This window comes from Podarcis erhardii (assembly GCF_964252035.2).
Source record: "Podarcis erhardii genome assembly, chromosome: 10".
Lineage (NCBI taxonomy): Eukaryota > Metazoa > Chordata > Lepidosauria > Squamata > Lacertidae > Podarcis > Podarcis erhardii.
The window spans coordinates 4,616,391-4,641,394 of NC_138500.1; the positions used below are offsets into that span (position 1 = coordinate 4,616,391).

At 46.8% G+C, this 25,004-nt stretch overlaps 1 protein-coding gene across 1 annotated transcript; it reads right to left on the reverse strand.

Annotated features, from left to right (window-relative positions):
- Nucleotides 1–408: 408 nt before the first annotated feature.
- On the reverse strand, nt 409–24,465 carry LOC309351989 (uncharacterized protein). Its single transcript, XM_081880235.1, has 8 exons — nt 23,598–24,465; nt 23,352–23,429; nt 21,211–21,284; nt 18,086–18,210; nt 11,299–11,437; nt 9,592–9,744; nt 1,849–1,962; nt 409–1,155 (listed from the first exon to the last, which is right to left on the reverse strand). Exons 4-8 carry the CDS (start codon nt 18,102–18,104, stop codon nt 1,011–1,013), a joined length of 570 nt encoding a protein of 189 aa, XP_081736361.1. The 5' UTR covers nt 18,105–18,210; nt 21,211–21,284; nt 23,352–23,429; nt 23,598–24,465; the 3' UTR covers nt 409–1,010.
- Between the last annotated feature and the right edge of the window lie 539 nt (nt 24,466–25,004).

Below are 25,004 nucleotides of genomic sequence, written 5' to 3' on the forward strand. Positions count from 1 at the left end.
ATGGTAAAGGTAAAGGTAAAGTGACCCCTGACCATTAGGTCCAGTCGTGGCCGACTCTGGGGTTGCGGCGCTCATCTCGCTTTATTGGCCAAGGGAACTGGCCTACAGCTACCAGGTCATGTGGCCAGCATGGCAAACCAGAGCAGCACACGGAAACGCGGTTTACCTTTCCGCCGGAGCGGTGCCTATTTATCTACTTGCACTTTGACGTGCTTTCGAACTGCTAGGTTGGCAGGAGCAGGGACTGAGCAACGGGAGCTCACCCCATTGTGGGGATTTGAACCACCGACCTTCTGATCGGCAAGTCCTAGGCTCTGTGGTTTAACCCACAGCGTCACCCGTGTCCCTAGTCCTATGATGGCGAGGAAGTCAAAAGAGATTGTGCAGCGTGCCTTGTCCTTTTGTGTTACCTGGGCAGGTAAGGTCACGCAACCTCTAGTCACATGCAAAGGAAGTATGTCCCAGCTCAGGAGGAAACAGGAAGTTTTCTACTGACTGGAGCAAACATTTCCCTGCATGTCCACTCTAGGAAAACAAGGAATGTTGTACTTGACTGCTATCTATGCGTCACATCCCACATCTTTGCCAAAGTTTGCAAAAAGTAAAGCGCAACTTTATTGCTGGGCTGTGAAAAATGCGCAGCTTAAAAGCTCCTGCCATCCCAGCCTACCGGGAGGAGTGTGCCTGCCACCTCTCTGAAGGATACACTGTTCTTCAACCTGTTGGATCACTGCATTGGTCATGAATGGTGCGTTTGACCAATCCCTGGGCAGTTTCCTAACAGAATGTCCTTCCCGGAAAGGGGTGTGCCCATTTTCTCTCTGTATGAGTAACAGCTCTGAGCTTGCCTCGCTCCATTTGCAGGCACGCACAGATCAGGGACTCATGAGGAAGCAGAGAAGGGGCTCTTCTAATGGCAGGAACCTGACAGCCACACTTGGGCCCTTTCTCTGCTGTTAAATGTTCCCTTTCGCCTCTAGTTGGCAAGCACCAATATCCCACTTGGCTGATCATCCTGGTTTTACCGCCATCAATCTTCCTGGCGCAGGTTTGGCCTCCTGCCATGCCGACGCCGGTCCACTCCCTGCGGCGAGCCGCAGCCGAGCCAACTCCAGGTGCCGGGCTCCGGGTTCAATGGGCTGCGAGTCCCAAAACCTGCCAAAGGAAGAGTCGCACGGAGTCAGCCATGAATAGGACCTGCCTGTTGTAATCTGAATACTGCTTACCTACCAAACCGGCTTTTTAAGTGGTTGGCAACTATAAAAACGATCCGTAATTAAAATACACAACACCACTGAGACGTTCTCCCTGTCCCAAGCAATGGCTTGCTTGCATAGGCCACCCTGCACCCTTCCTGGGAGACCCACCAAGGCCACCCGCACCCCCACCCACGGGCTTGTTGGGAAACTGTGTATGTGCAGCTACTCACACAGAGTCAATTAAGGTTTGGCAGACAGCCAGAAGGCAATCTGAAGGAGTAAGTCTGCCTGGTGATAACAGAGACATGGAGACAGCTCCCTGATTGGTCAAGCTCTCTCAAGGGAGTGATAATTAATGGCCTACTAACTGGTAGTTCGTGAGTTCAGGAGTTCTGTGTGTCACTGTAGGAGTTGTGAGTCGTTTATGAGAGAGCTAGCAAAAGATCTGTGTTCTTTTCCTGTAAATAGTCCACTGTATATAATAAACACCTAACTACAAGTTCCTGGCTCCTGCTTCGTCTATCCTGTCTGCAGCCAAGTCGCCAATTGCTTCCGTGGATTCTGCGTTTACTCTGCTAGGCCTGGCTAAGGTCCTGCAACTAGTCAGAAAGTTGCAAAACACCAAATAGGTTTTGCCAGTAGGGCTCACCTTTCTCCCAAGAACAGCTCTATCGCAAGCAGAGCAGCTGGGAACGACGCCTCCTGGTGGACGAGCTCCGTCTGTGCGTGCAGATGTAACAGTTGGCGCGAGGTTTCTGGGTTGCTGCAGAGAGAGGAGGAGGCAGCATAAGGGATCCATTAGCTCAGTGGATGGGAGATGCCATTTGGGATCGAACCTGCGACCTTCTGCATGGGCCACTGGTGCCCTGCCACTGAGCTATGGGTCTTCACTTAATGGGAAGGCAATGTTATTCTAAAGCAGCAATGCAGCAGCAAGCAAAGGCTCTAACAGCTCAGACAGCTGCTTGTGGCTGGAAAGCCAAACAGGATGTGTGTGACTGCTGCCATGGAAACAAAGGGGCAGTCCATCCTTATTGAGCACAGGATATGAGCTCAGTGTGTGTCATATGACCTGTACAGGATGTACATAGGTGGAGTTTGGAGTTTCTCTCTGTTTGTTGAAGAGAGCAGACATCTTTACTGTATGACTGCTATAGACAGGAATAAAAGCCATGTAGTTACATTTCTGTCTGTGTCTGATTCCCCTCCCTGGGGATATGCAGGGAGGAGGAGAAGGAGGAGAAGGAGGAGAAGCAGTTGGTGTGTTTTTCTCACAGCCTGAGGAAAATCGCCAGAACGGACCTCGTGTTGTTTTTCCTGCCGGGAGTCGCCGGAGGGAGGTCAAAGGAATTCAGCCGGTGCCTGCAGATAGGCACATACCTCTGACCGAGCCTGAATTCTAACAGTGGTAGCAAGAGCCAGATGGTTTCTTCGATCCATGGGAGTCTGCATCAAAGAGTGGCAGAGCTGCTGTTTCATCCCTCTCCATGGAAGCCTGAAATGGGGCTGATTCTCTGCAGCCAGGAGCTGACCAGAAGAAGCTGAAAGCCAAGCTACGGAGCCCAGGTATGAGATTTTCGGGCTTAGAAGTGTGAATGCAGATTGATTCATTCTCTGCTTCGAGGGAGCAAGGTTTGGGAAAAACAGCTCCGAGAGAGAAGGGCTCTGCATTCCAAACATTCCTGTGGTTAATCCTCTCCAAGGAAAAGAGTGCAGTTGCTTAGCAACACAGGCCAGTTTCAAGATAAGGGCTGGAAGTGTTTTGACTAGGCCCTTAGAAAAAAACTCTTGAAAACGACTCTGCAAGCAGCCAGTGTTATAGCTGCCAGGTGCACAGAGTGTAAACAAGCCAGCTATTGGATTTTAGAGGCTTGTGTTTGAGAGTCAGTGCAAGGACTCAAAATGGATGCCAAGAAGGGGGGAGCCCTGCCTTCTCCGCCCCTTTTGACCAGTGACAATTATGCATCTTGGTCTATTAAGATGAAGGCCCTGCTGCAGAATCAGAGACTGTTTGGGGTGATTGAGAACTCCATCCCTCCAGCACCAACGCGTGCTTGGGAGTCACAGGATGTGAAGGCCAGAACTGCTATAATTCTGTGCGTGTCAGACTCTGAGCTTATTCATATACAAGATTTACAGCACGCGAGAGATGTTTGGGACACGCTGAGAAGGACACATCAGAGAGATGCAGGTTCTTCAGCGTTGCTGTATTTTGAGAAGCTGACCAACCTGAGGCTTGCGCCTGATGGAGATGTTCAAGCGCACCTGACGGAAATGAAATTTCTGCGTCAACAGATGGTGGAACGCAATTTCCGTCTGCAGGAGGAAGTGTTTTGCTTCATGGTCATCAACAGTCTGAATCGGACTTACAAAACAGTTGCCAGTCAGCTGGGGTCTCTCCCAGCAGCTCAGCTAACGTCGGACAGGGTCTTTACCGTGGTTCTTAATGAACATGACAGACTTGCCGCCCTGGAGGTCAAGGACACGGGGAGACAAGAACGGAGTTCTGACACCCCCACTGCTACAGCTACTGGAGAAAATGCCGTAGCTTTGAACGTTGTCCGATGCTACAATTGTGGACAGACTGGGCATCTTCAGCGGTACTGTAAGAAGCCACGTCAGAACAAGGGAGCCAAGGCAAGCTCCACGAAGTCTGAGGCGTCAGGCAGAGGTCATGCCAAGTCACAGACGAAGCCTGCAAAGGCTTTGATGTCGAAAGGAACCAAGTCGGATGTGGAGAACGTTTTTATCATAGACACTGGGTGTACATTTCACATGACCCATCGTAGGGATTTGTTTTCGTCATTTAAGAAGCAAAGCTTCGTTGTACAACAAGCCAACGGTCAAGAGCTGGAAGCCACCGGAATTGGGACTGTGTATCTTAAAAGTCAGAACTTGACTATAAACAATGTTTATTTGGTTCCAGAGTTGAAGTACAATCTGCTCAGCGTTTCGCAGATTGCCAAGAAGGGACTAAAACTGTCCTATGATGATCAACACTGCGAGATCTACAAAGATGGAGAGTTGTATCTTTCTGCCGAAGAGAAAGATGGACTATATTTGTTGACTTTTGATCAAAGTGATTACATGGAATGTAATTCTTGTGATTCTAACATGATTTCTTTTGCAGGTGTAGCCAAGAAGAACGCCAAGCAGGTCACCTTGAGGGTCGACAAGGCATTTCAGCGGGTGTATGCTGATGTGATTGGTCCTTTAGCACCTTCTAGAGGCAATGCAAAGTATTACCTAATATGTGTTGATTCTTTCACAGGTTTTGTATGGATTTATCTTTTGAAGAGACCGAAAGAAGCCTTAGAAAGGTTTAAAGAGTTTTGTGAAAAGGTTAAAAATATGCATGATGCTGACATAGATTGTCTTTGCACAGATGAGAAGCCAATTTTTCTCTTACAGGATTTCCAGAGGTTCCTGAAGAAGAAAGGGATAAGACACAAAATTGCAGCTTCAGAAGAAGCTTGGAACAGATGTGTCTGTGTTAGGGTGAACAAAGAATTGCAAAAGGGAATGGAAGCGCAATTGCTTAGTTCACATCTGCCACATGAGTACTGGGCTGAATCGCTAATGTCATATTGTTATACGTGGTTGAGAAAGTTTTCAAAAGAGTTGGGAAGTTCTCCTTTTGAGAAACTGTTCCACAGAAAACCTTCTGTTGCCCATTTCAAGGTTTTTGGGTCTCATGTGAGAACAGAAGCTCCGGGTGGAGTAAAGAATGCCAGAGGCATTTTTGTGGGTTATGAAAAGGGTCTCTACAGAGTAATTTTGTCTGAATCTGGTCAGGTGATTCTCACAAAATTTCTAGAGAGTGCTCCTGAACAGGAGCGAGTGATTGTTCACACATTTCCCACAGGTGATGATGATGATGATGATGATGATGATGATGATGTTGATTTTGTTGAGTTCAGTAGTGATGATGACAGCGATAGCTCAGACAACTCAGTTGTCACAGTCATTGAGAGGAAATCTCACACAATGACTAGACCGTCAGAAGAGGAGGATGAACCACTGTTTACAATTGGTACTGGTTCTCCAGAGAGTTCAAAGGCTGAACCAGAGAGCAAAGAAGAGCAGCACTTCTTACGTAGGTCTGAGAGAGCAACGAAGGGTGTACCACCCAAGAGGTATTCAAAGGAGTTTGCTAACCTAGCTGTTGCTATTGTAAACGACCAAGGTCAGATTGAAGCTGTGTCTGAGTCAGAGACAAAGGCACAACAGAGAGTTGCTAACCAAGGGAATGCAGAAGCACTCATTCCTTGGAAGTCACACAACCAGAGAGGTACATTGGTAAAACCAATGGCGGGTAGTTCCAAGGGTGGAACTGAAACAACAGGGGAGTGTTATAAGTATAACAACTGTTTGTTTTCTTCTCTGGATGACGCTTTGCTCGCAGCATGCATTGATACTTTAGGGGGAGTATGTTATTCTAAAGCAGCAATGCAGCAGCAAGCAAAGGCTCTAACAGCTCAGACAGCTGCTTGTGGCTGGAAAGCCAAACAGGATGTGTGTGACTGCTGCCATGGAAACAAAGGGGCAGTCCATCCTTATTGAGCACAGGATATGAGCTCAGTGTGTGTCATATGACCTGTACAGGATGTACATAGGTGGAGTTTGGAGTTTCTCTCTGTTTGTTGAAGAGAGCAGACATCTTTACTGTATGACTGCTATAGACAGGAATAAAAGCCATGTAGTTACATTTCTGTCTGTGTCTGATTCCCCTCCCTGGGGATATGCAGGGAGGAGGAGAAGGAGGAGAAGCAGTTGGTGTGTTTTTCTCACAGCCTGAGGAAAATCGCCGGAACGGACCTCGTGTTGTTTTTCCTGCCGGGAGTCGCCGGAGGGAGGTCAAAGGAATTCAGCCGGTGCCTGCAGATAGGCACATACCTCTGACCGAGCCTGAATTCTAACAGGCAAGTCAGGGCCTTGATCCATCTCGCTCTGTACTCTCTACACCGACTGGAAGGCTCAGCACAGTTGTCCCTGAAATATAAGCCTGGGGAGTCTCTTTCTCTCTAGTTCCATGCCTTGAGGAGATGTTTTGCATGCATCTAGGCTGCATCAACAGGGACGCAGGTGGCGCTGTGGGTTAAACCACAGAGCCTAGGACTTGCCGATCAGAAGGTTGGCAGTTTGAATCCCCGCGACGGGGTGAGCTCCCATTACTCAGTCCCTGCTCCTGCCAACCTAGCAGTTCCAAAGCACGTCAAAAGTGCAAGTAGATAAATAGGTACCGCTCCAGCGGGAAGGTGAACGGCGTTTCTGTGCGCTGCTCTGGTTCGCCAGAAGCGGCTTAGTCCTGCTGGCCACATGACCCAGAAGCTGTACGCCGGCTCCCTCGGCCAGTAAAGTGAGACGAGCGCCACAACCCCAGAGTCGGCCACGACTGGACCTAATGGTCAGGGGTCCCTTTACCTTTACCTAGGCTGCATCAACAGGGACTTGGGTTGCGCTGTGGTCTAAGCCACTGAGGCTCTTGGGTTTGCTGATCAAAAGGTCAGCAGTTCGAATCCCCACAACGGGGTGAGCTCCTATTGCTCGGTCCCAGCTCCTGCCCACCTAGCAGTTCAAAAGCACATCAAGTGCAAGTAGATACATAGGTACCGCTCCAGTGGGAAGGTAAACGGCGTTTCCATGCACTGCTCTGGTTTCACCAGAAGCGGCTTAGTCATGCTGGCCACATGACCTGGAAGCTGTCTGTGGACTAACGCCGGCTCCCTTGGCCTATACAGTGGTACCTCAGGTTACAGACACTTCAGGTTACAGACGCTTCAGGTTACAGACTCCGCTAACCCAGAAATATTACCTCGGGTTAAGAACTTTGCTTCAGGATGAGAACAGAAATCGCACGGCGGCGGCGCAAGGTCCCATTAACTAAAGTGGTACCTCAGGTTAAGAACAGTTTCAGGTTAAGAACGGACCTCCGGAACGAATTAAGTTCTTAACCTGAGGTACCACTGTAGAGTGAGATGAGCGCACAACCCCAGAGTCATCCGGGACGGGACCTAACGTTCAGGGGTACCTTTACCTTTACCCAGGCTGCATCAACCGAAGTCTAGCATCCAGATCAAGGGAAATAATAGTCCCACTCTGTTCTGCCTTGGTCAGACCACACCGGGAATACTGTGTCCAGTTCTGGGCACCACAATTTCTGAAGGGTGTTGACAAGCTGGAAGGTGTGCAGAGGAGGGCGACCAAGATGATCAAGGGTCTGGAAACCAAGCCTTATGTCAGGGACCGTGCTGAGGAGGGCTGCACTGAGGAAGAATGGTGGGAGACACCCCCTCTCTCTGCTTCTGCATCTTCCCAAGAGCAGGAGGACAGTATAGATTTGGAACAGTGGCTTGCAGAGGGGCGTAGCTCAGTAGGCAAAAGCTGGGAAATACTGGATGGGGAACAGCTAGGAGAATAAACACTGGAAGGGAGAGGGTTAACAGACTCACAGTCTCTGGACAGCCTTCCTACGCTCAGCCCAAGGTCAAGAAGAGCTCAGAAAGTCTCAGAACTGACAGCGCAGAGGGTACAAGCTCAGTTTACAGGATGTAGGCTTGACGTAGATTAATAGGGATGGAGCCTTAATTGGGAGCACTGCCATTCTAGGAAGAACAGGTTCTTTTCTCTCTCGCAGTGATTATTAAAGAATGTAACTGGTAAGACTTCCTTTCGTTTGATCTCTTCTTATTTAGAGGTCCCGGGCCCTAAGGAAGTCAGACTATCCTCCATCAGGGCCAGGGCCTTCTCAGTGATGGCTCCGACCTGGTGGAATGCTCTGTCCCAGGACACCAGGGCCCTGCAGGATTTAACTTCCTTCCGCAGAGCCTGTAAGACAGAGCTATTCCACCTGGCTTTCAATTTGAACTTAGCCTGATCTTTTATTCCCCTTCCTTCACCCCCCTCCCCTTTTTATGAAGATCACCCGCTCTGGGATCCCACAGCTAATTCTCCCCTGGTCTCCTCGCTGGCCCAAATAGGACTAATTTAGCCAGCTAGCCCTGGGGATCATCTAATGTTTATTGGGTAGATTTCCCCCCTAAACTGATTTTCAAATTCTGAATTTATCTTTATTCACGTTTCATACCGTATTTTATGCTGTTTTTTGTTGCATCAATTAAGTGTTTTAAATTTGTTGTTAGCCACCCTGAGCCCGGTTTTTGAACCAGGAAGGGTGGGGTATAAATGAAAAATTATTATTATTATTTACTGCCACAGGGGAGGAAGCTGATTCCACGAACCCAGACACATTGTGAGGAGTGCTTGAAGGAGCTGGGTATATTTAGCCTGGTAAAGAGGAGACTGAGAGGAGATATGGGAGCCGTCTTCAAATATCTGAAGGCTGTCACGGGGAAGAGGGAGCAAGCTTGTTTTCTCCTGCTCTGGAGGGTAGGACTCGAATCGGTGGCTGTTCCTCAGAGGAATGGACTCCCTCAGAAGATGGTGGGCTTTCCCTCCTTGTAGGTTTAGGAACAGAGGCTGGATGGCCATCTGTCAGGGATACTTGAGCTGAGATTCCTACATTGCAGGGGGTTGGACTAGATGACCCTAGGGGGCCCAGCTCTACAATTCTACGATTCTACGCAGAAGGTCGCCAGTTCAGGCCCCAGCTTCACCACAGCAGAGCTGAGAAAGGCCCACAAGATTGTGGGATGTGAAACACAAGAGCAGTCAAGTACAACATTCCTAGAGTGAACATGTTTACACATGGGGAGGAAGGTTTGTCCACCCAGCAAGTCAACTTCCTGTTTCCTTCTGGGCTGGGACAGACTTCCTCTGCATGTGACTAGAGGTGGGTGTGGCCTCACCTGTGCAGGTAACGACAAAAGCACAGGGCAGGGCAGCCATCTCTCTTTGACCACATGCATCAAAGAAGCAACATCTGCTTAGCCAAAGATGCTCTCCTGGCTTCTTTTTATACTTCTATAAAAGTATAAAAAGAGTTTACTCACTCACATTCTGTTCACAATTGGCTTCCAGCCAAGAGAGGACAAAGGGACTGTCTCCTCATGAGATAGTTTCCAGGTGTATGTTACTTTTCTAAGCTAAGTCTGCCTTCTGGGATCCGATTGTGAACAGAATGTGAGTGAGTAAACTCTTTTTATACTTTTATAGAAGACTGTGTCGTGTCTTATCTTTTATGCAGGAATAAGGGGGAAATACCAGAACAGTTATTATAGAGGCTTTACCAACCCTGAGCAAACACATCCGCTGTGAGATTAAAAAGGGGAATGTTACTCTGCTAAAATTGTGAACTTGTTAACACAAGTTGGAAAGGGTATAATCGAACAATATATCCTCTCCTGCATCCCTGTACATTCCCACAAAGATGACATGGAAAACCAACTCAACACTTTCTGCTCTGGAGACATGTCTCTCTTCCAAACCTCACCTGCCGCCCTGGAGGTGCCGGTGGGTCAGCAGAGCCGCCGTCTCTGCCTGCCTCCTGCGCCGCAACTGCAGGAGGGCGTGGGCGGCTGTGCCCTCTGTGACCGAGGGGTCGAGGGGTCCCCCGTTGGTGTCGCCCGCCTTCGGTGCCCCAGATCTGGTGAGCAAAAAAGGTTGCACAAAGTTGGGAGGTTCAGGACAGGTAAAAGAAAGCGCTTCTTTGTGCGGCGCAGAGTTAGCCTGTGGAACTCCCTCCCACAGGAGGGATTAGACACATTAATAGTGCAGAGGGCTAAGGATGGCTGCTGGCTATGCTCTTCCTGCAGTAATAATATTTCCCAATCCCAGTTGCTGGAACCCACAGGAGGGGAGAGGGGTCTTGGCCTCCCATCCTGCTTGCGGCTTTCCCGCTGGGGTTCCCGGTTGGCCACTGTGAAAAGAGGAGGCTGGATTGGTGAGGATTCGAACCCTGACCTCCCGGGTTCCACTCCGAAACTCCAACCCTACCCTTCTGACGTTCTCATATCCCACAGCTTTAAGAGGGGACAAGAATTGCTTGTGCAGTTAAAGCTAAGCTGTGACAGGGACTTATTGGGGATGGCTCCCCATCTGTGGAACTCCCTCCTAACAAGGTGCACCCATCTCCCTCTTTACAAATTTGCAAGGAATAATAATAATAATAAAATAAAGACATTCCTGTTTACCCAGGCCAGGCATATCCAAAGTACATTTTGGGGGCCTGACCTGTTTTATCTGGCCCCTGTGGCAATTTCAATTTCAGGCATTCGATGTCTGAAAGATGCTTCTCCTGGCAATCTCAGATTACTGGCTGCGGGGATATGCAATTGATTTAAAATGTTTTTAGATGTTCTCATTTTTTTTCAGGGATGCGGGTGGCGCTGTGGGTTAAACCACAGAGCCTAGGACTTGTCGATCGGAAGGTCGGCGGTTTGAATGCCCGTGACGGGGTGAGCTCCCGTTGCTCGGTCCCTGCTCCTGCCAACCTAGCAGTTTGAAAGCACGTCAAAGTGCAGGTAGATAAATAGGTACCGCTCTGGCAGGAAGGTAAACGGCGTTTCCGTGCGCTGCTCTGGTTCGCCAGAAGCGGCTTAGTCATGCTGGCCACATGTCTGCGGACAAACACTGGCTCCCTCGGCCAGTAAAGCGAGCTGAGCGCCACAACCCCAGAGTCGGTCACGGCTGAACCTAACGATCAGGGGTCCCTTTGCCTTTACATTCTGCATGGACTGGTTGGATGGCAAAATGTGCAAATGGCTTGAGATACATAAATTACCATATAGTATATATTCAACACAAAAACAGTGACAATTTGTTGTTGACAAAGGACAGCTGGACATATAAAGGTCCCCATTACCTTCAGGAGCTTAAAAGGTAAAGGTAAAGGGGCCCCTGACCATTAGGTCCAGTCGTGGCCGACTCTGCGGTTGCAGCACTCATCTCGCTTTATTGGCCGAGGGAGCCGGTGTACAGCTTCCGGCTCATGTGGCCAGCAGGACTAAGCCGCTTCTGGCAAACCAGAGCAGTGCACAGAAACACCGTTTACCTTCCTGCCGGAGTGGTACCTATTTATCTACTTGCAGTTTGTGCTTTTGAACTGCTAGGTTGGCAGGAGCTTAGGGCCTCATTAAACCTAAATCCAGTCCTGGTCCCCATGCCCCCAGCTGGCCTTTCACACATGCACCAAGCGCACCTGACTTCGTGCTGCGCCCCGGGCAGGCTGGAGAGAGGCAGGATACTTCCCTCGCGCAGGCCGAAATCCACCAGGGTCTCCAGCTCGGAGAGCTTGTCCTCTTTCGCGGTCTGAGACAGGGAGGTCCAAACCGGATGCCCTGCAGTGGGGAGGAGAGAGAGAGAGAGAGAGAGAGAGAGACCCTAACTCTCCATGTTCAGTTGGCAGAGCATGGGATTCTCAGGGTTGTGGGTTCGAGCCCCACGTCGCGCAAAAAGATCTATAATTCTGTGGGGCACAGTGTTTAAGATACTATTTTATCCTCTGCAGATTTATCTTATAGAGTAAGAGAACGAGAAGAACGTACGTTTAAAGAAGACTGGAAAATGTTTACTGAATATAGGGGTGAAAACTGTGGGCTTCCGGTCGGCGCCAGCGTTTAATGGCGGTCTTTGCCTCGAGCTCCGAGGCAGGACTGCTCCGCGAGTTCGGGTCTTACCCGCTACGGCAAGCGGGGGACCCCTAAAATCACAGGCGCTGAAGCCTGTGAACAAGGAGATTCGGTGGGCACCTTTGCGCCCCCCGGTATCGTGAAAGAGCCTTTTTAAAGGCTCCGGAGCGGCATCGGGGCGAGCGCGGTGCTGAGGATCACTACCCAGCTTGCGGAGTGAAGCCGCGTCGCCATTGACGGAGAGCGCCGATTCCTTTCTGAAACTACTGATTGGCAACAACACCCGTGAGTAAGAACGGAAAAATTAAGGAAACGGGACTTTAAAAATTTTGAAGATTTGGCTGAAAACGGGAAAGGCAAAATTAAGGAAGTCAGCCTCCCGGAACTGCATGAGTGACGGAGCAATGAAAAGAATGAGCTGTATTTAAAAGGAAAGTTATTTTAAATTCTATTAGACCGGACATCGAAAGGATCTCCCCCCTGTAGAGCAGGGGAAGGGGGGGGGAAATTGAACTATTTTAACCTGCTAAAAGAAAGAAAGAGTTATGAACGGGGAAGTTTCCGCTGCCGACACCTCTGGCCAGACTGCCGGAGCAGCGATCACCTAGAGAAGGAACTGTCAAATAAGCTGTCAAAAGATCGCGGTTACAAAATAAGATCTATTTGAAACATAATAACGGGACTTTGGTGGATAAAAGTTTCAGCACCATAAAGTGCTACAAAGTAGGGACTTTTGGTTGGACTTTTGCTTTTGGGACTTTCCGTTTCTTTGTCTATCTGTTACCTCTGTTTGGATACAATTTCTCCCTCTAGAGGGCTTCAGTTGCATTACGGTGGATTCAGCGGTATTTTCCACTTGCAACTTTCCTGTGTGAACGACCTTGAGTTATGAGCAACCCGCTGGAGGAAATATCAACAAGAAGTAAAACAAAGCAGGCTCAAAAGCAAGCTCAAAAAAGAGGTTCCATATCAGGAGCAGCAGCTGCACAGGAGAAAACAACAGCAGCATCAATGGATTCTATGACACAGGCTCTACTCAGAATAAATCAATCTTTAGAAGTACTTACTAAGCAGTCTGCAGAGCTTACTAAACAGTCTACAGAGAACTCTAAGAAACTGACGGAGTTGACAACAAGATTGGACTTGAACACAACGACAATATCATCTAATACAGACTCTATTAATCGTTTAATTCAAGAGAGCACGGAAACAAGGAAAATAGCTGAGAGCGCTAGGAGCACTGCTGAGGAAACCAAGGGAAAATTTGCGCCCATTGCAAAGAAAGTACATGAACATGATGCAGCTCTGGCCCTTTTGGAATTGGAGAGGAAAAGTAAGAATCTGAAACTGAGACTGGTACCAGAAGAGGAAGAGACAAGCTTGGGGAATTCCTTACAGATAAATTTCAAGACTTTTGGAATGATGAGCTAGATGGAGAGGAAGATGAATTTGTAATAACTACAGCCTTTCGGATTGGCAGGAAGCAAGGCAAGAAACCAAGAGATTGCTTAATCACTTTGAGATCAAAGGAAGAAAGAGATAAAATATTGAATTTACATTTCCAGAAGGCTTTGGTCATTAAAAACTCCCAGATACAGATCTTCAAGGATATCCCTAAACACTTTTTGGAGGTCAGAACTCAATTTAAAGACTTAGTTGATTTACTCAAACAGAACAACATTCCATTTAGGTGGGAATTCCCACAAGGGCTGTCCTTTAACTTCAAAGGGAAGAAAATTAAAATAAAAACAAATCAGGATAAAGAACATTTTCTGGAAAGAAATTCAGAGGATCTTCAGAAAGGAACTGTGAGTGAGAGGGAAATACCGGACATTTCAAACCTATCATTTGGATTGAACCAAGCACTGACCGAGGAGGAGCAAGAACTTGGTGCAGTCGGTGGAAGAGGTACCCAGCAATAAAAATGTCTCTGCAACTCTTGAGCTGGAACTGTAATGGTCTAAACCATCCCCGAAAAAGGGGCCAAGTGTTTCATATATTAAAGAAAGAACATCTAGATATAATCTGTTTACAAGAAACCCACATTGCCAGGACACATAGAAAACTTCTAACAAACAAGAGTCTGGGACTAGAATTTATCTCTTCAGATAGAGTTAAGAAAAGAGGAATAGTGATTTATGTCAAGGAAAAATTGGAACCAAAAATGATCTTTAAGGATGAACAAGGAAGATACCTGGCAGTGGAAATTCAAATCCAAGGAGAAAAGATTTTGATTGTAGGAGTTTACGCACCTAATGAGGGGAAGGCTGAGTTCTTTAAGAAGTTGCATGAGACTTTAATGGACTTTTTGGACCTTAAAATTATAATGATTGGCGATATGAATGGAGTTGTTTCCACAAACATGGACAAGGCCCAAAGACAAGTAATATCTAAGGATGGAAGACTACCAAAGACTTTTTTTGAACTGACTGACACTATGGACTTGATTGACATTTGGAGAACTAGGAACCCTCTGGAAAGGGAGGGGACTTTTTTCTCTGAAGCAAAAATGACATGGACTAGAATCGACCAAATATGGATTTCTAGCAATCTGGCATCAAGGGTTAAAAAAACAGAAATTTGCCCAAAAACCTGCTCCGACCATAATGCAGTAAAGATGGAAATGAGACTGACAACAGCTGGAACCTTTAGATGGAGAATGAATGACACCCTTTTTGGAGATGAAGCAATTTACAAAAAGGCCCAAAAGACACTTAAAGATTACTTCGAGATAAATCTGAGATCAGATGTCGAAAAAAGAGTAATTTGGGACGCAAGCAAAGCCGTGATGCGTGGTTTCCTAATACAACAGAATTCCATAAAGAGGAAAAAACAGAATGAGAGGAAAGAGAAAATTTGGAACCTAATAAAAGAAGGGGAGAAGAAACTTAGATCTAAACCTAAGTCTCATGAGATTTTAAGAGAAATAAAGTTTCATCAAACACAATATATGGAACTGATGAATCAGGAAATAGAATGGAAAATAAAACAAATGAGGCAAAAGACCTTCGAGTCAGCAGACAAATGTGGGAAGCTACTGTCATGGCAATTGAAAAAGAGACAAAAGTTGAATACGGTGACATCACTCGAAGTAGATGGGAAGTTTATTAATAAACCAAATGAGATAAGTAATTGTTTTCAAAGTTTTTTCAAGAAACTGTACAAACAAGGGCCAAAGAATGAACAAGAGATAGAAGAATTTATTGAAAAATACGGCCTGCCAAAAATTTCGGAAAAAAACAGAAGGAGCTTGAATGAGAAAATTACAGATCAAGAAATAGAGGGTGCCATTCAGGATATGCAACTAGGAAAATCACCAGGACCAGATGGGCTGACCGCGAGATACTACAAAGCATTGAAGGAATGGTTAATACAACCATTGAAAGAAGTTTGCAACCAAATCTTGGAGGGGAAAAAGGCTCCCGAATCGTGGAAAGAAGCATTCATCTCACTTATACCGAAATCAGAACTTGAAAAACATCAAGTTAAGAACTACCGCCCTATATCACTTCTGAATGTGGATTACAAAATTTTTGCAGACATTTTAGCAAAAAGATTTTAAAAAGTTTTGTTAGAGGAGATTCACAAGGACCAAACAGGCTTTCTACCAGGCAGACAATTGTCAGATAATGTGAGGAACATTATAGACATTTTGGAACTTTTGGAAACTGACATAAATAGAAAAGCTGTGTTGATTTTTGTGGATGCAGAGAAAGCCTTTGACAACATTTGCTGGAGTTTTATGAAGAGGAATCTTCAAGGGATGGGGGTAGGCCAAAATTTTGAAAACGGTATAGGTGCAATATATTCTGAGCAAAAGGCTAAACTAATTGTAAATGGTATGGTCATGGACGAGATCCCAATTGAGAAAGGGACATGACAGGAATGCCCAATATCCCCCCTATTGTTTATATCGGTACTGGAGGTCTTGCTGAATATGATTAGAAGGGACCAGCTGGTTAAAGGAATACAGGTCGGAACTAAACATTATAAGTTAAGAGCATTTGCAGATGACCTAGTTTTGACATTGCAACAGCCAGAAGCCAGTACAAAAAGAGTTCTGGAATTAATTGAAATATTTGGCCAAGTAGCAGGTTTTAAATTAAATAAACATAAGACAAAGGTGCTGGAAAAAAATCTAACGATGGGGGGAAAAGATAGTTTCCAAAGAGAAACCGGTTTGGAAATTGCAAAAAGAGTGAAATATCTGGGGGTGAATTTAACATCTAAGAATGTGAACCTATTTAAAGATAATTATGAGAAATGTTGGTTGGAAGTGAAGAAAGATCTTGATATATGGTCTAGGGTGAGACTTTCCTTGTTAGGCCGAATTGCTGTTATTAAGATGAATGTATTGCCGAGATTGTTATTTTTGTTCCAGACACTGCAAATTTTAGATAAGATGGATTGTTTCAAGAAGTGGCAGAAAGATATATCTAAATTTGTCTGGCAGGGCAAAAAGCCCAGAATAAAATTTAAGATTTTGACTGACGCAAAGGATAGAGGGGGTTTCGCCCTGCCGGACTTAAGACTTTATTATGAAGCAGCAGCTTTTTGCTGGCTGAAACAATGGCTACTTCTTGAGAATACAGATATCTTGGATCTGGAAGGCTACGATAATAACTTTGGTTGGCATGCATATTTATGGTACGACAAGGTAAAGGTTCATAGAAACTTTAAAAACCATATTGTCAGGAAAGCACTCTATAATGTATGGAATCGATATAAAGATTTGTTGGAGAGTAAAACCCCCAGGTGGTTGTCACCAATGGAAGCTAAGGCGGTAAAAAGATTGAACATGGATTCAGACTGGCCAAAATATTGTGAAATTATAGAATATGATGGTGAAAAGTTGAAACTACAGAGTTTTGAGAAATTAAAACCTAAAGTCCGAGATTGGTTACATTATTACCAGATTAATGAGACCTTTAAGCAGGACAGGAAACTAGGATTCCAGAAGGAGAGGTCAAAGTTAGAAACAGAATTGTTAGAACCCAATACTAAGAATTTGTCTAGAATGTATAATCTGCTGCTAAAATGGAACACACAGGATGAAACGGTTAAATCAGCTATGATTAAGTGGGCACAAGATATTGGTCATGATATTATGTTTGCTGACTGGGAGCAGTTATGGACCACAGGTATTAAATTCACGGCATGTTGTGCCTTAAAAGAGAATATAATGAAAATGATCTATAGGTGGTACATGACCCCAGTCAAGCTTGCAAAGATATATCATTTGCCCAATAACAACTGCTGGAAGTGTAATGAATGCGAAGGAACTTTTTATCATCTTTGGTGGACCTGCCCGAAGATTAAGGCCTACTGGGAAATGATCTATAATGAAATTAAGAAAATCCTTAAGTGGACATTTGCAAAGAAACCGGAGGCTTTTCTCTTGGGCATGGTAGGCCAAATGATTCCAAAGAAAGACAGAACATTTTTTATGTACGCAACAACAGCAGCAAGAATTCTTTTGGCAAAGTATTGGAAGACTAAAGAACTACCTACTCTGGAAGAATGGCAGACCAAGGTGACTGAATTTATGGGACTGGCAGAGATGACCGGCAGAATTCGTGACCAGAGGAGAGAGACAGTGGAAGAGGACTGGAAAAAATTTAAAATTTATCTTAAAAATTGTTGTAAAATTTCGGAATGTTAAGATGTCAAGGGATTTGATATAAAGAATTACAGCTGTAAAAATTTAAGCTTAAGAAAATTTTAAAGAGAATTAAATATAAAAATGGATGAAGGATTGCTAAAAAATTTTAAAACAAGGATGCAGTGAAGGGGAGGTATGGGGAAGTCGTGTTATGCTTGTTTGTTTTTTGTTTATGTTGTAAAATTAATAAAAATTATTTTTTAAAAAAAAGAAAACTGTGTTTATTTAAAAATGCTGGAAGCGTTCTGATACATTCAACAGTGTAAATGAGTTTTGGTGGATGTAACAAAGGATTACCGAATGGTTTAGTTATGTGTAAAATATGCAGGGATGTATAGTATACAAAATGAACCATGGAAAAAGAAGAAGGGAAGTCATTGATTTAAGGTTGTTTAAATGAATATTTTGATATGTAAATTAGAAAATTTAATAATACACACACACACACACAGTTAGTCCTTCGAACCTCTTCAAGGTGTTTTTAAAATCAAGTGGCATATACATTTTGCTAAAATAAAAAATCCACTAACCTAGACGATCACCACATCTTGGTGGCCCTTTCTCTTAAGCGAGGGGATCTTCTCATGTCTGGACGTCCAGCCCACTGGCTTGCACTTCCACCGTCTGAGTCATCACTGGCCCTTTCCCCAGATGCAACTCCTGCTCTGCCCCACTGCTGTGCCCCACATTCTCACCATAGTGTGCCTGCAGCATCTCAGCACACAGTTTCCTCTGGAGGACCCGGTATTTCCGCTCCAGCGCTGCCACCACCCCGGAAGCCTCCTCCGCAAGCAGGGTGCTCAGACCCCCAGAGTCCCACCTGTGGCAGAGAGAAGGTGTCGTAATCGGGGGACGAAAAGCCAACTGGCTCGGCCCCCACTGGAGCGTCTCCCTCTCAGCCTTGCAGCTGCGGAGATCCATTGACCTCTTCTCCTCCGATGTGCGTCTGTGACTCAAGCCGAGCAGCCTTGAGCACACATTACTCAGCAGTGTAAACTGCACAACAGATCAGGCCCGAGGCGCAGATACGATACTAAACTACGCATTTATTATACATAAATCAAGACAAAGAAAACATGGCATCTCTCCTTGCCGTCTTCTCAGAGAGAAGCCGAAAACAAAAGCGATACAGAGCGGAGGTGCCGCTCCCAGACTCCAGCAATCTGTGCTGGAATGTGAACACACATGTGACATGCAATAATCCCACACATCTGCAGCTCCGGAGGAGTGTAATCCCAACAGAAAGCACCTGCGTTGCTGTTCTGAGACCTTGCCCCTCTTGCAAAGGCATATATGTGCCTTGCAAGGTACACCCTCTGCTTTGACACTGGCAAGAGTGCGAAAGGCGTCATTGAAAGGCATTTTGCATGCTGGCAGTCTCGTAATGGGAGGTGACTTGAGAGCCATCTTCCAATATCAGAAGGGATGCCCCATGGAAGATGGATCAAACTTGTTTTCTTCTGCTCTGGAGGGTAGGACTCGAACCAATGGATTCAGGTTACAGTGGTATCTTGGTTCTCAAATGCCTTCGTGCAAAAACAACTTGGAACCCAAACACTGCAAACCCAGAAGTGTGTGTACCGGTTTGCAAACTTTTTTTGGAAGCCGAACATGCTCTGATTTGAGTGCCACACTTCTGATTTGAGTGTTACCCTTCCGTTTTGAGTGCCACACTTCCAATTTGAGTGTTACGCTGAGATCTCACTGTTTTGAGTGTTACGCTGAGATCTCACGTTTTTGTTTTCGCGGCGCTCTTTGTTTTGTTTTTGTGACTGTGTGGAACCCAGTTCAGCTACTGATTGATTGATTGATTGATTGATTTTGTGACTGCAGTACACTCTTTATTGCTTTCGTTTTATGGATCAATGGTCTTGTTAGATGGTAAAATCCATGTTAAAATGCTGTTTTAGGAGTTGTTTTTAAAAGTCTGGAACGGATTAATCCGTTTTGCATTACTTTCTATAGGAAAGTGTGCCTTGGTTTTGGAACGCTTTGGTTTTAGAATGGACTTGCGGAACCGTTTGAGAGCCAAGGTACCACTGTACAAGGAAGGAGATTCTAACTCAAAAGCAGGAAGAGGTTTCTGACAGCAAAAGCTGTTCAGCAGTGGAACAGACTCGCCTGGGACTTGGAAGGTAGCAGACTCTCCTTCCTGGGAGGTTTTTGGACGGCTGAGATTCACGGTCTCTTCCGACTCTACAGTTCTACAATTCCAAACCATTTTGTGGTTGCTTTTGAAAAAGCCAAACGGGATATAAATTCCAGTAAATAAAACAAAACAAATAAGGCCGTGATCCTCTACAAAAGCCACCAGGGAAAGGGGGGAGGCTCAGAAGGTATCCACATGGTCTCAGAGAACAATCTGCACCTAAACATTGACAAGACAAAGGAGATGGTGTTGGACTTTCAGAGGAAGAGAGGAGAACTAGCCCCGTTGTATATCGGGGGGGGGGCTGTGTGGAGAGAGTCCCTTCCTTTAAACTCCTGGGAATCCATCTTAGTCAAGACCTTGCTTGGAAGGTCAATACAGCCCAGGTGGTTAGGAAGGCCGAACAGAGACTTCGTTTCCTTAGGGTCTTGCAGAAGAACAATGTTAGACAGCAACTGATGATTTCCTTCTACCGGTCCACAGTAGAAAGTGTTCTCTCATACTGTATTACGGTGTGGTACAGTGGTGCCCCGCAAGACGAACGCCTCGCAAGACGGAAAACCCGCTAGACGAAAGGGTTTTCCGTTTTGGAGGTGCTTCGCAAAACGAATTTCCTATGGGCTTGCTTCGCAAGACGAAAATGTATTGCGAGTTCCTGCGGGGGTTTTTCCCCTCCCCCCCTTTTCCTAAGCCGCTAATCCGCTTATCTGCTTATCCGCTAAGCCAATAAGCCGCTATAAGCCGCTAAAAGCCGTTAAAAGCCGCTAAACCACTAATAGCGCTAATCCGCTAAGCCGTCAATGGGCTTGCTTCGCAAGACGAAAAAACCACTAGACAAAGAGACTCGCGGAACGGATTCTTTTCATCTTGCGAGGCACCACTGTACGCTGGTTTGACAGCTGTGGACAGAAAGTCCCTACAGAGGGTGGTGAAGACAGCACACGATATCATGGGTTGTCATTGCATGTTATCGCAGGAGATGTTGCCTCATAAGAGCGAGGAACATTCTCAGGGATGATTCACACCCTGGCCAGCACCTTTTTAATCTCCTGACCTTGGAGGTCTTTAAGCAGAGGCTTGACAACCATATGTCAGGAGTGCTCTGATGGTGTTTCCTGCTTGGCAGGGGGTTGGACTCGATGGCCCTTGGGGTCTCTTCCAACTCTATGATTCTATGTAGAAGCATGATAAGCTGCACCAACAGGTTAAAGTACAGTTTCTACCCGTGGGCCGTGAGGCTGCTGAATGGAAGACAGCAACATTGCAGCTGAGGTTTGGGGTTGGTGGTCGTAGGACAGCACACAGAGTGCAACAAGGACTGAGAGATTGGGGGGGAGGGGGGCTCGTTTAATCTCACTGTAAACAAGTGGTACAGTGACAACAAAGTATTTCTATTTCTATTTTGCAATCAAAGGCAGAGCTCAGAAGAAGTCTCCTCCATTGCGCTTGCTTGCAAAATTGCTCTTTTTTTTTTCTCCCTTCCCCGTCATTTCTGCAAGGCTTTTGAAAATCAGATGTCAATCATGCGACATCGCAAGACCTTGTGAGATTGACAAGCGAGTTTCCCTGCCCACCTGTCAAAGCTGACCTGCAGGGATGGAGGTTTCCTCCTGCTGCTGCTATAGACCCTTACTCGAGAGTAAGCCCCTTCCTCTGAGCAGGGAGACCTACCGTTCCAGTGGCTGCTCATCCCATCTCCTGATGCCCCAGCGATAGAGGGGGCTGCTTGCCCTTCCGCTTGCACCCTTCAAGAGACAGAAAACCTCAGGTCAACATGGCTGGGCAGAGGGACTTGAATTTCACACCAGGGGTTGGGGACCTGCGTTCAAAGCCTTCGTCTGCCAAAGAATCAATCCATGGGCCAAGTTACTTTCTCCCATCCCTGGTCTGTACTAAGGGCCTACCTTACAGAGTTGCTGTTGCCAGGGCAAACCCAAACAGTGCTGTAACGTGCTGTTCAATTTTCATAACTCCTGATGAGGCACCATTTACCGTATTTTTTGCTCTATAAGACTCACTTTTTCCCTCCTAAAAAGTAAGGGGAAATGTATGTGCGTCTTATGGAGCGAATGCAGGCTGTGCAGCTATCACAGAAGCCAGAACAGCAAGAGGGATTGCTGATTTCACTATGCAGCAATCCCTCTTGCTGTTCTGGCTTCTGAGATTCAGAATATTTTTTTTCTTGTTTTCCTCCTCCAAAAACTAGGTGCGTCTTGTGGTCTTGTGCGTCTTACAGAGCGAAAAATACGGTACTTATAGTTTCTGATCCCAAAGGGTGCCGTCAAAAGCTGCAGACTGTAAACTGTAGGCCACAGAGGAGCACCCTTTTTCTGACACAATTTTGTTATTGATTTTCACAAGTTTTACAAACTTAGCTAAATTTCAATACAGGGGTTCCTCGTGATGTGAACGGGATCCGTTCCGGAGCCCTGTTTGCATCCTGAATAGAACGTAATACACGACAGTGCATCTGCGCATGCACGGGTCACGTTTTGCCGCTTCCGCGCATGCGCATGACGTCATTTTGAGCATCTGCGCATGCGCGAGCGACGCAACCTGGAAGTAACACACTCCGTTACTTCCGGGTTGCCGCGGAGCACAACCCAAAAGCGCACCACCTGAAGCACATTCAACCCGAGGTATGACTGTATATGTTTTTCATAAAATTTTGACTTCCCAGCCTTACCTTTTTTTTATTCCAGGCTTATACCTAACCTTTGTTTTTATTCCCGACTTAAATCTATTGTTTTATATGACATATTTTTATCTAATACAATTATCCTCTATTTCACTTATCATTGCTTTCATCCCGCTGCTCATAATTCGAACCCAGACCTCATTTTCACTTGACTGTAACTGTTCTTCAAATAGTTCGAAAAGGGTCTCCACGCCTCCGTGAACAGTTTCACTCTTTTATCTGATAGATAAAATCAGATAAAATCTATCATCTGGGGGCTGATGGAAGCTATTGCTCAACAAGATCCTTGGCTTTGGGAAGCCTGAGCGAAGGAGATGGGTGCTGCTGAGCAGGAACTAAATTCCTCACTTTGCAACTTGGACTACTGCAAGAAGATCAAACCTCTCCATTCTGAAGGAAATCAGCCCTGAGTGCTCACTGGAAGGACAGATGCTGAAGCTGAGGCTCCAAGACTTTGGCCACCTCATGAGAAGAGAAGACTCCCTGGAAAAGACCCTGATGTTGGGAAAGATGGAGGGCACAAGGAGAAGGGGACGACAGAGGACGAGATGGTGGGACAGTGTTCTCGAAGCTGCTAACATGAGTTTGACCAAACTGCGGGAGGCAGTGGAAGACAGGAGTGCCTGGCGTGCTCTGATCCAGGGGGTCATGAAGAGTCGGTCACAACTAAACGACTAAACAACAAGTTTTAACTTTTAACTTTGTCTCCACGTGGGGGTTTTGAAATGCTCAGAGGAAATCTGATTGGTTCTTATGAACACTGTGTAAAAAGTTCTTTCGTGAATAAAACGACCTGGGCTGAGGGGTGGACAGGATTATTATTATTGGCACCTCCTCCCAGAGTCTTGCTGGTCAAGCCTCGTGTGTATTCTGTTAATCAGAGTCCAATCCTTCCTTGCTTTGGGAACGCTACATCCCGAGCCCTAGTCTGGCGCTCACTGAAAGCCATGCAAACTGATGGCCGTCTCTGCCCTCCTGCAGCAGTGAGTTCCATAGCTGAGCTACTCCTAGGCAGCCCGCCCTCTCCCAACCACCGGGGCCCGATCCTGGTTCGGACGTTGCCGAGGCTCGATTCCCGAGCAGTTTCCATCCCGGATTTGGTTCCCGCTCCTACCTGCTCACTGAAGCAGCTCCTTCTCAGCTCAGTGCGGGGTCTGTCCGCAAGCAGGTGGGGTGGTCTGAAAAGCCAGTCCTTGCGGGGTGAGGGGGGGAGAAGCAAGAGGAAACCGGGTGAGGGGCCTGTGTAACTCCCTGGCCATGCAGGCAAGCTGGCAGCCCACAATATTGCCCCCCTGCAACATGTGGGTCCTGCTTTGCCCCCGAACCCCATTAGCTCCTCCACCTAGGACCATCCATCTACCTCAAGGTGGAGAACCTCAAGCCCTCCGGGGGCAAGTGTGGCCCTCCTCGTCTCACCGCCTGGCCCCCAGGACCCTTGCTGGGCCAATCCCCTCAGGCCCTCCTGGAGCGCGGGACATTTTGCCGCCTGAGGCCAAACGGAAAACTGTACATCGTCACGGAAAACCACCCGAAGCAGCTGGAGGCGACTGGAGGAAGCCCATTGCACTGAGAGCAGGTCTCTGGCCTGCCGCCTGAAGCCACTGCCTCACCACGTCTTGTAGGGGAACAGTTAGGATTACCCCAAAAACCCTAAAACTATTTGTGAATCCCCCCCCCCAGCCAGGCCTCAAAAGCCTCGCCTCAAGCATTTTTACAAACTGCATTTCCTCTAAGGCAAAAAGCATTAGCTAAGCATATTCCTCTTGCTGTAACTAAAATACTGTAACAAAAGGTAGGGAACAGAGTCCATTGTTTTCTCAGAGCCTTTGGCCTTGCTTAGACTAGATTGCAACTTGCTTCTGTCCGGGAACCATGCCAAAGCACAAGAATGAAACATAACTGGAACACTCTGAACCCCCCCCCCCTTTCCTGGGAAGAGCCCAAAAATGGTCCCAAGACAGGAACTTTCTGTTCATGCTCAGGAGACACATGGGAGGAGAAAGGGGGAGGGAACTGGAAGGGGGATATATACTCTGTGCAAACGCATGTGAACTCGTGCTTGTTTTTGTGAGTTATCACACTTGCTCCTCTGCCCGCCCACCGCCCCCCGGATGGCAGAATAAAAGCTCTTTCTCTGGATTGAACCCCTTGGTGTCGTTTGGCTCCTTTCGTCCCTGCTCGGGTGCAACATTTTCCTATCCATGGTTAAAAGGGCCTAGAAAGGCTACAGTCTCCTGCGTGGGACAGTCTCCTGTCTCCTCTATTTCCGCGGCCCAACCGTTACCTCGATGTCTCTCCAGGAGAAGCTGGGTCCCCGGCTCCTGAGGAAGTCTTGCCAGGCCTCACTTGCAGGGTGGGCGTGTGGTACCTGGGCCAGGAGCAGCTCCACATCGCGGGCGGAGAGGTAGCCGTCGTGGTCGGAGTCCAGGAGTTGAAAATCCCAGTGCAGCTAGGGAAGGGTATCTCGTAAAGATATCTATGTACAGTCACACCTCGGTTACAGACGCTTCAGCTTGCGTTTTTTTGGGTGGCAGACCGCCAAAACCTGGAAGTACCGGAATGGGTTACCGTATTTTTCGCTCCATAAGATGCACCTGACCATAAGACGCACCTAGTTTTTAGAGGAGGAAAGAGGGAAAGCCCTGGTTTTTTTGGGGGGGGGATCAGCTCCCAGTTGTGCAGGTTCTTTTGCAAAGGGAAAAAGCCCCGGTTTTTTGAGGATCAGCTCAAAGTTGTTGAGCTTACTTTGCAAAGGGGAAAAAATCCT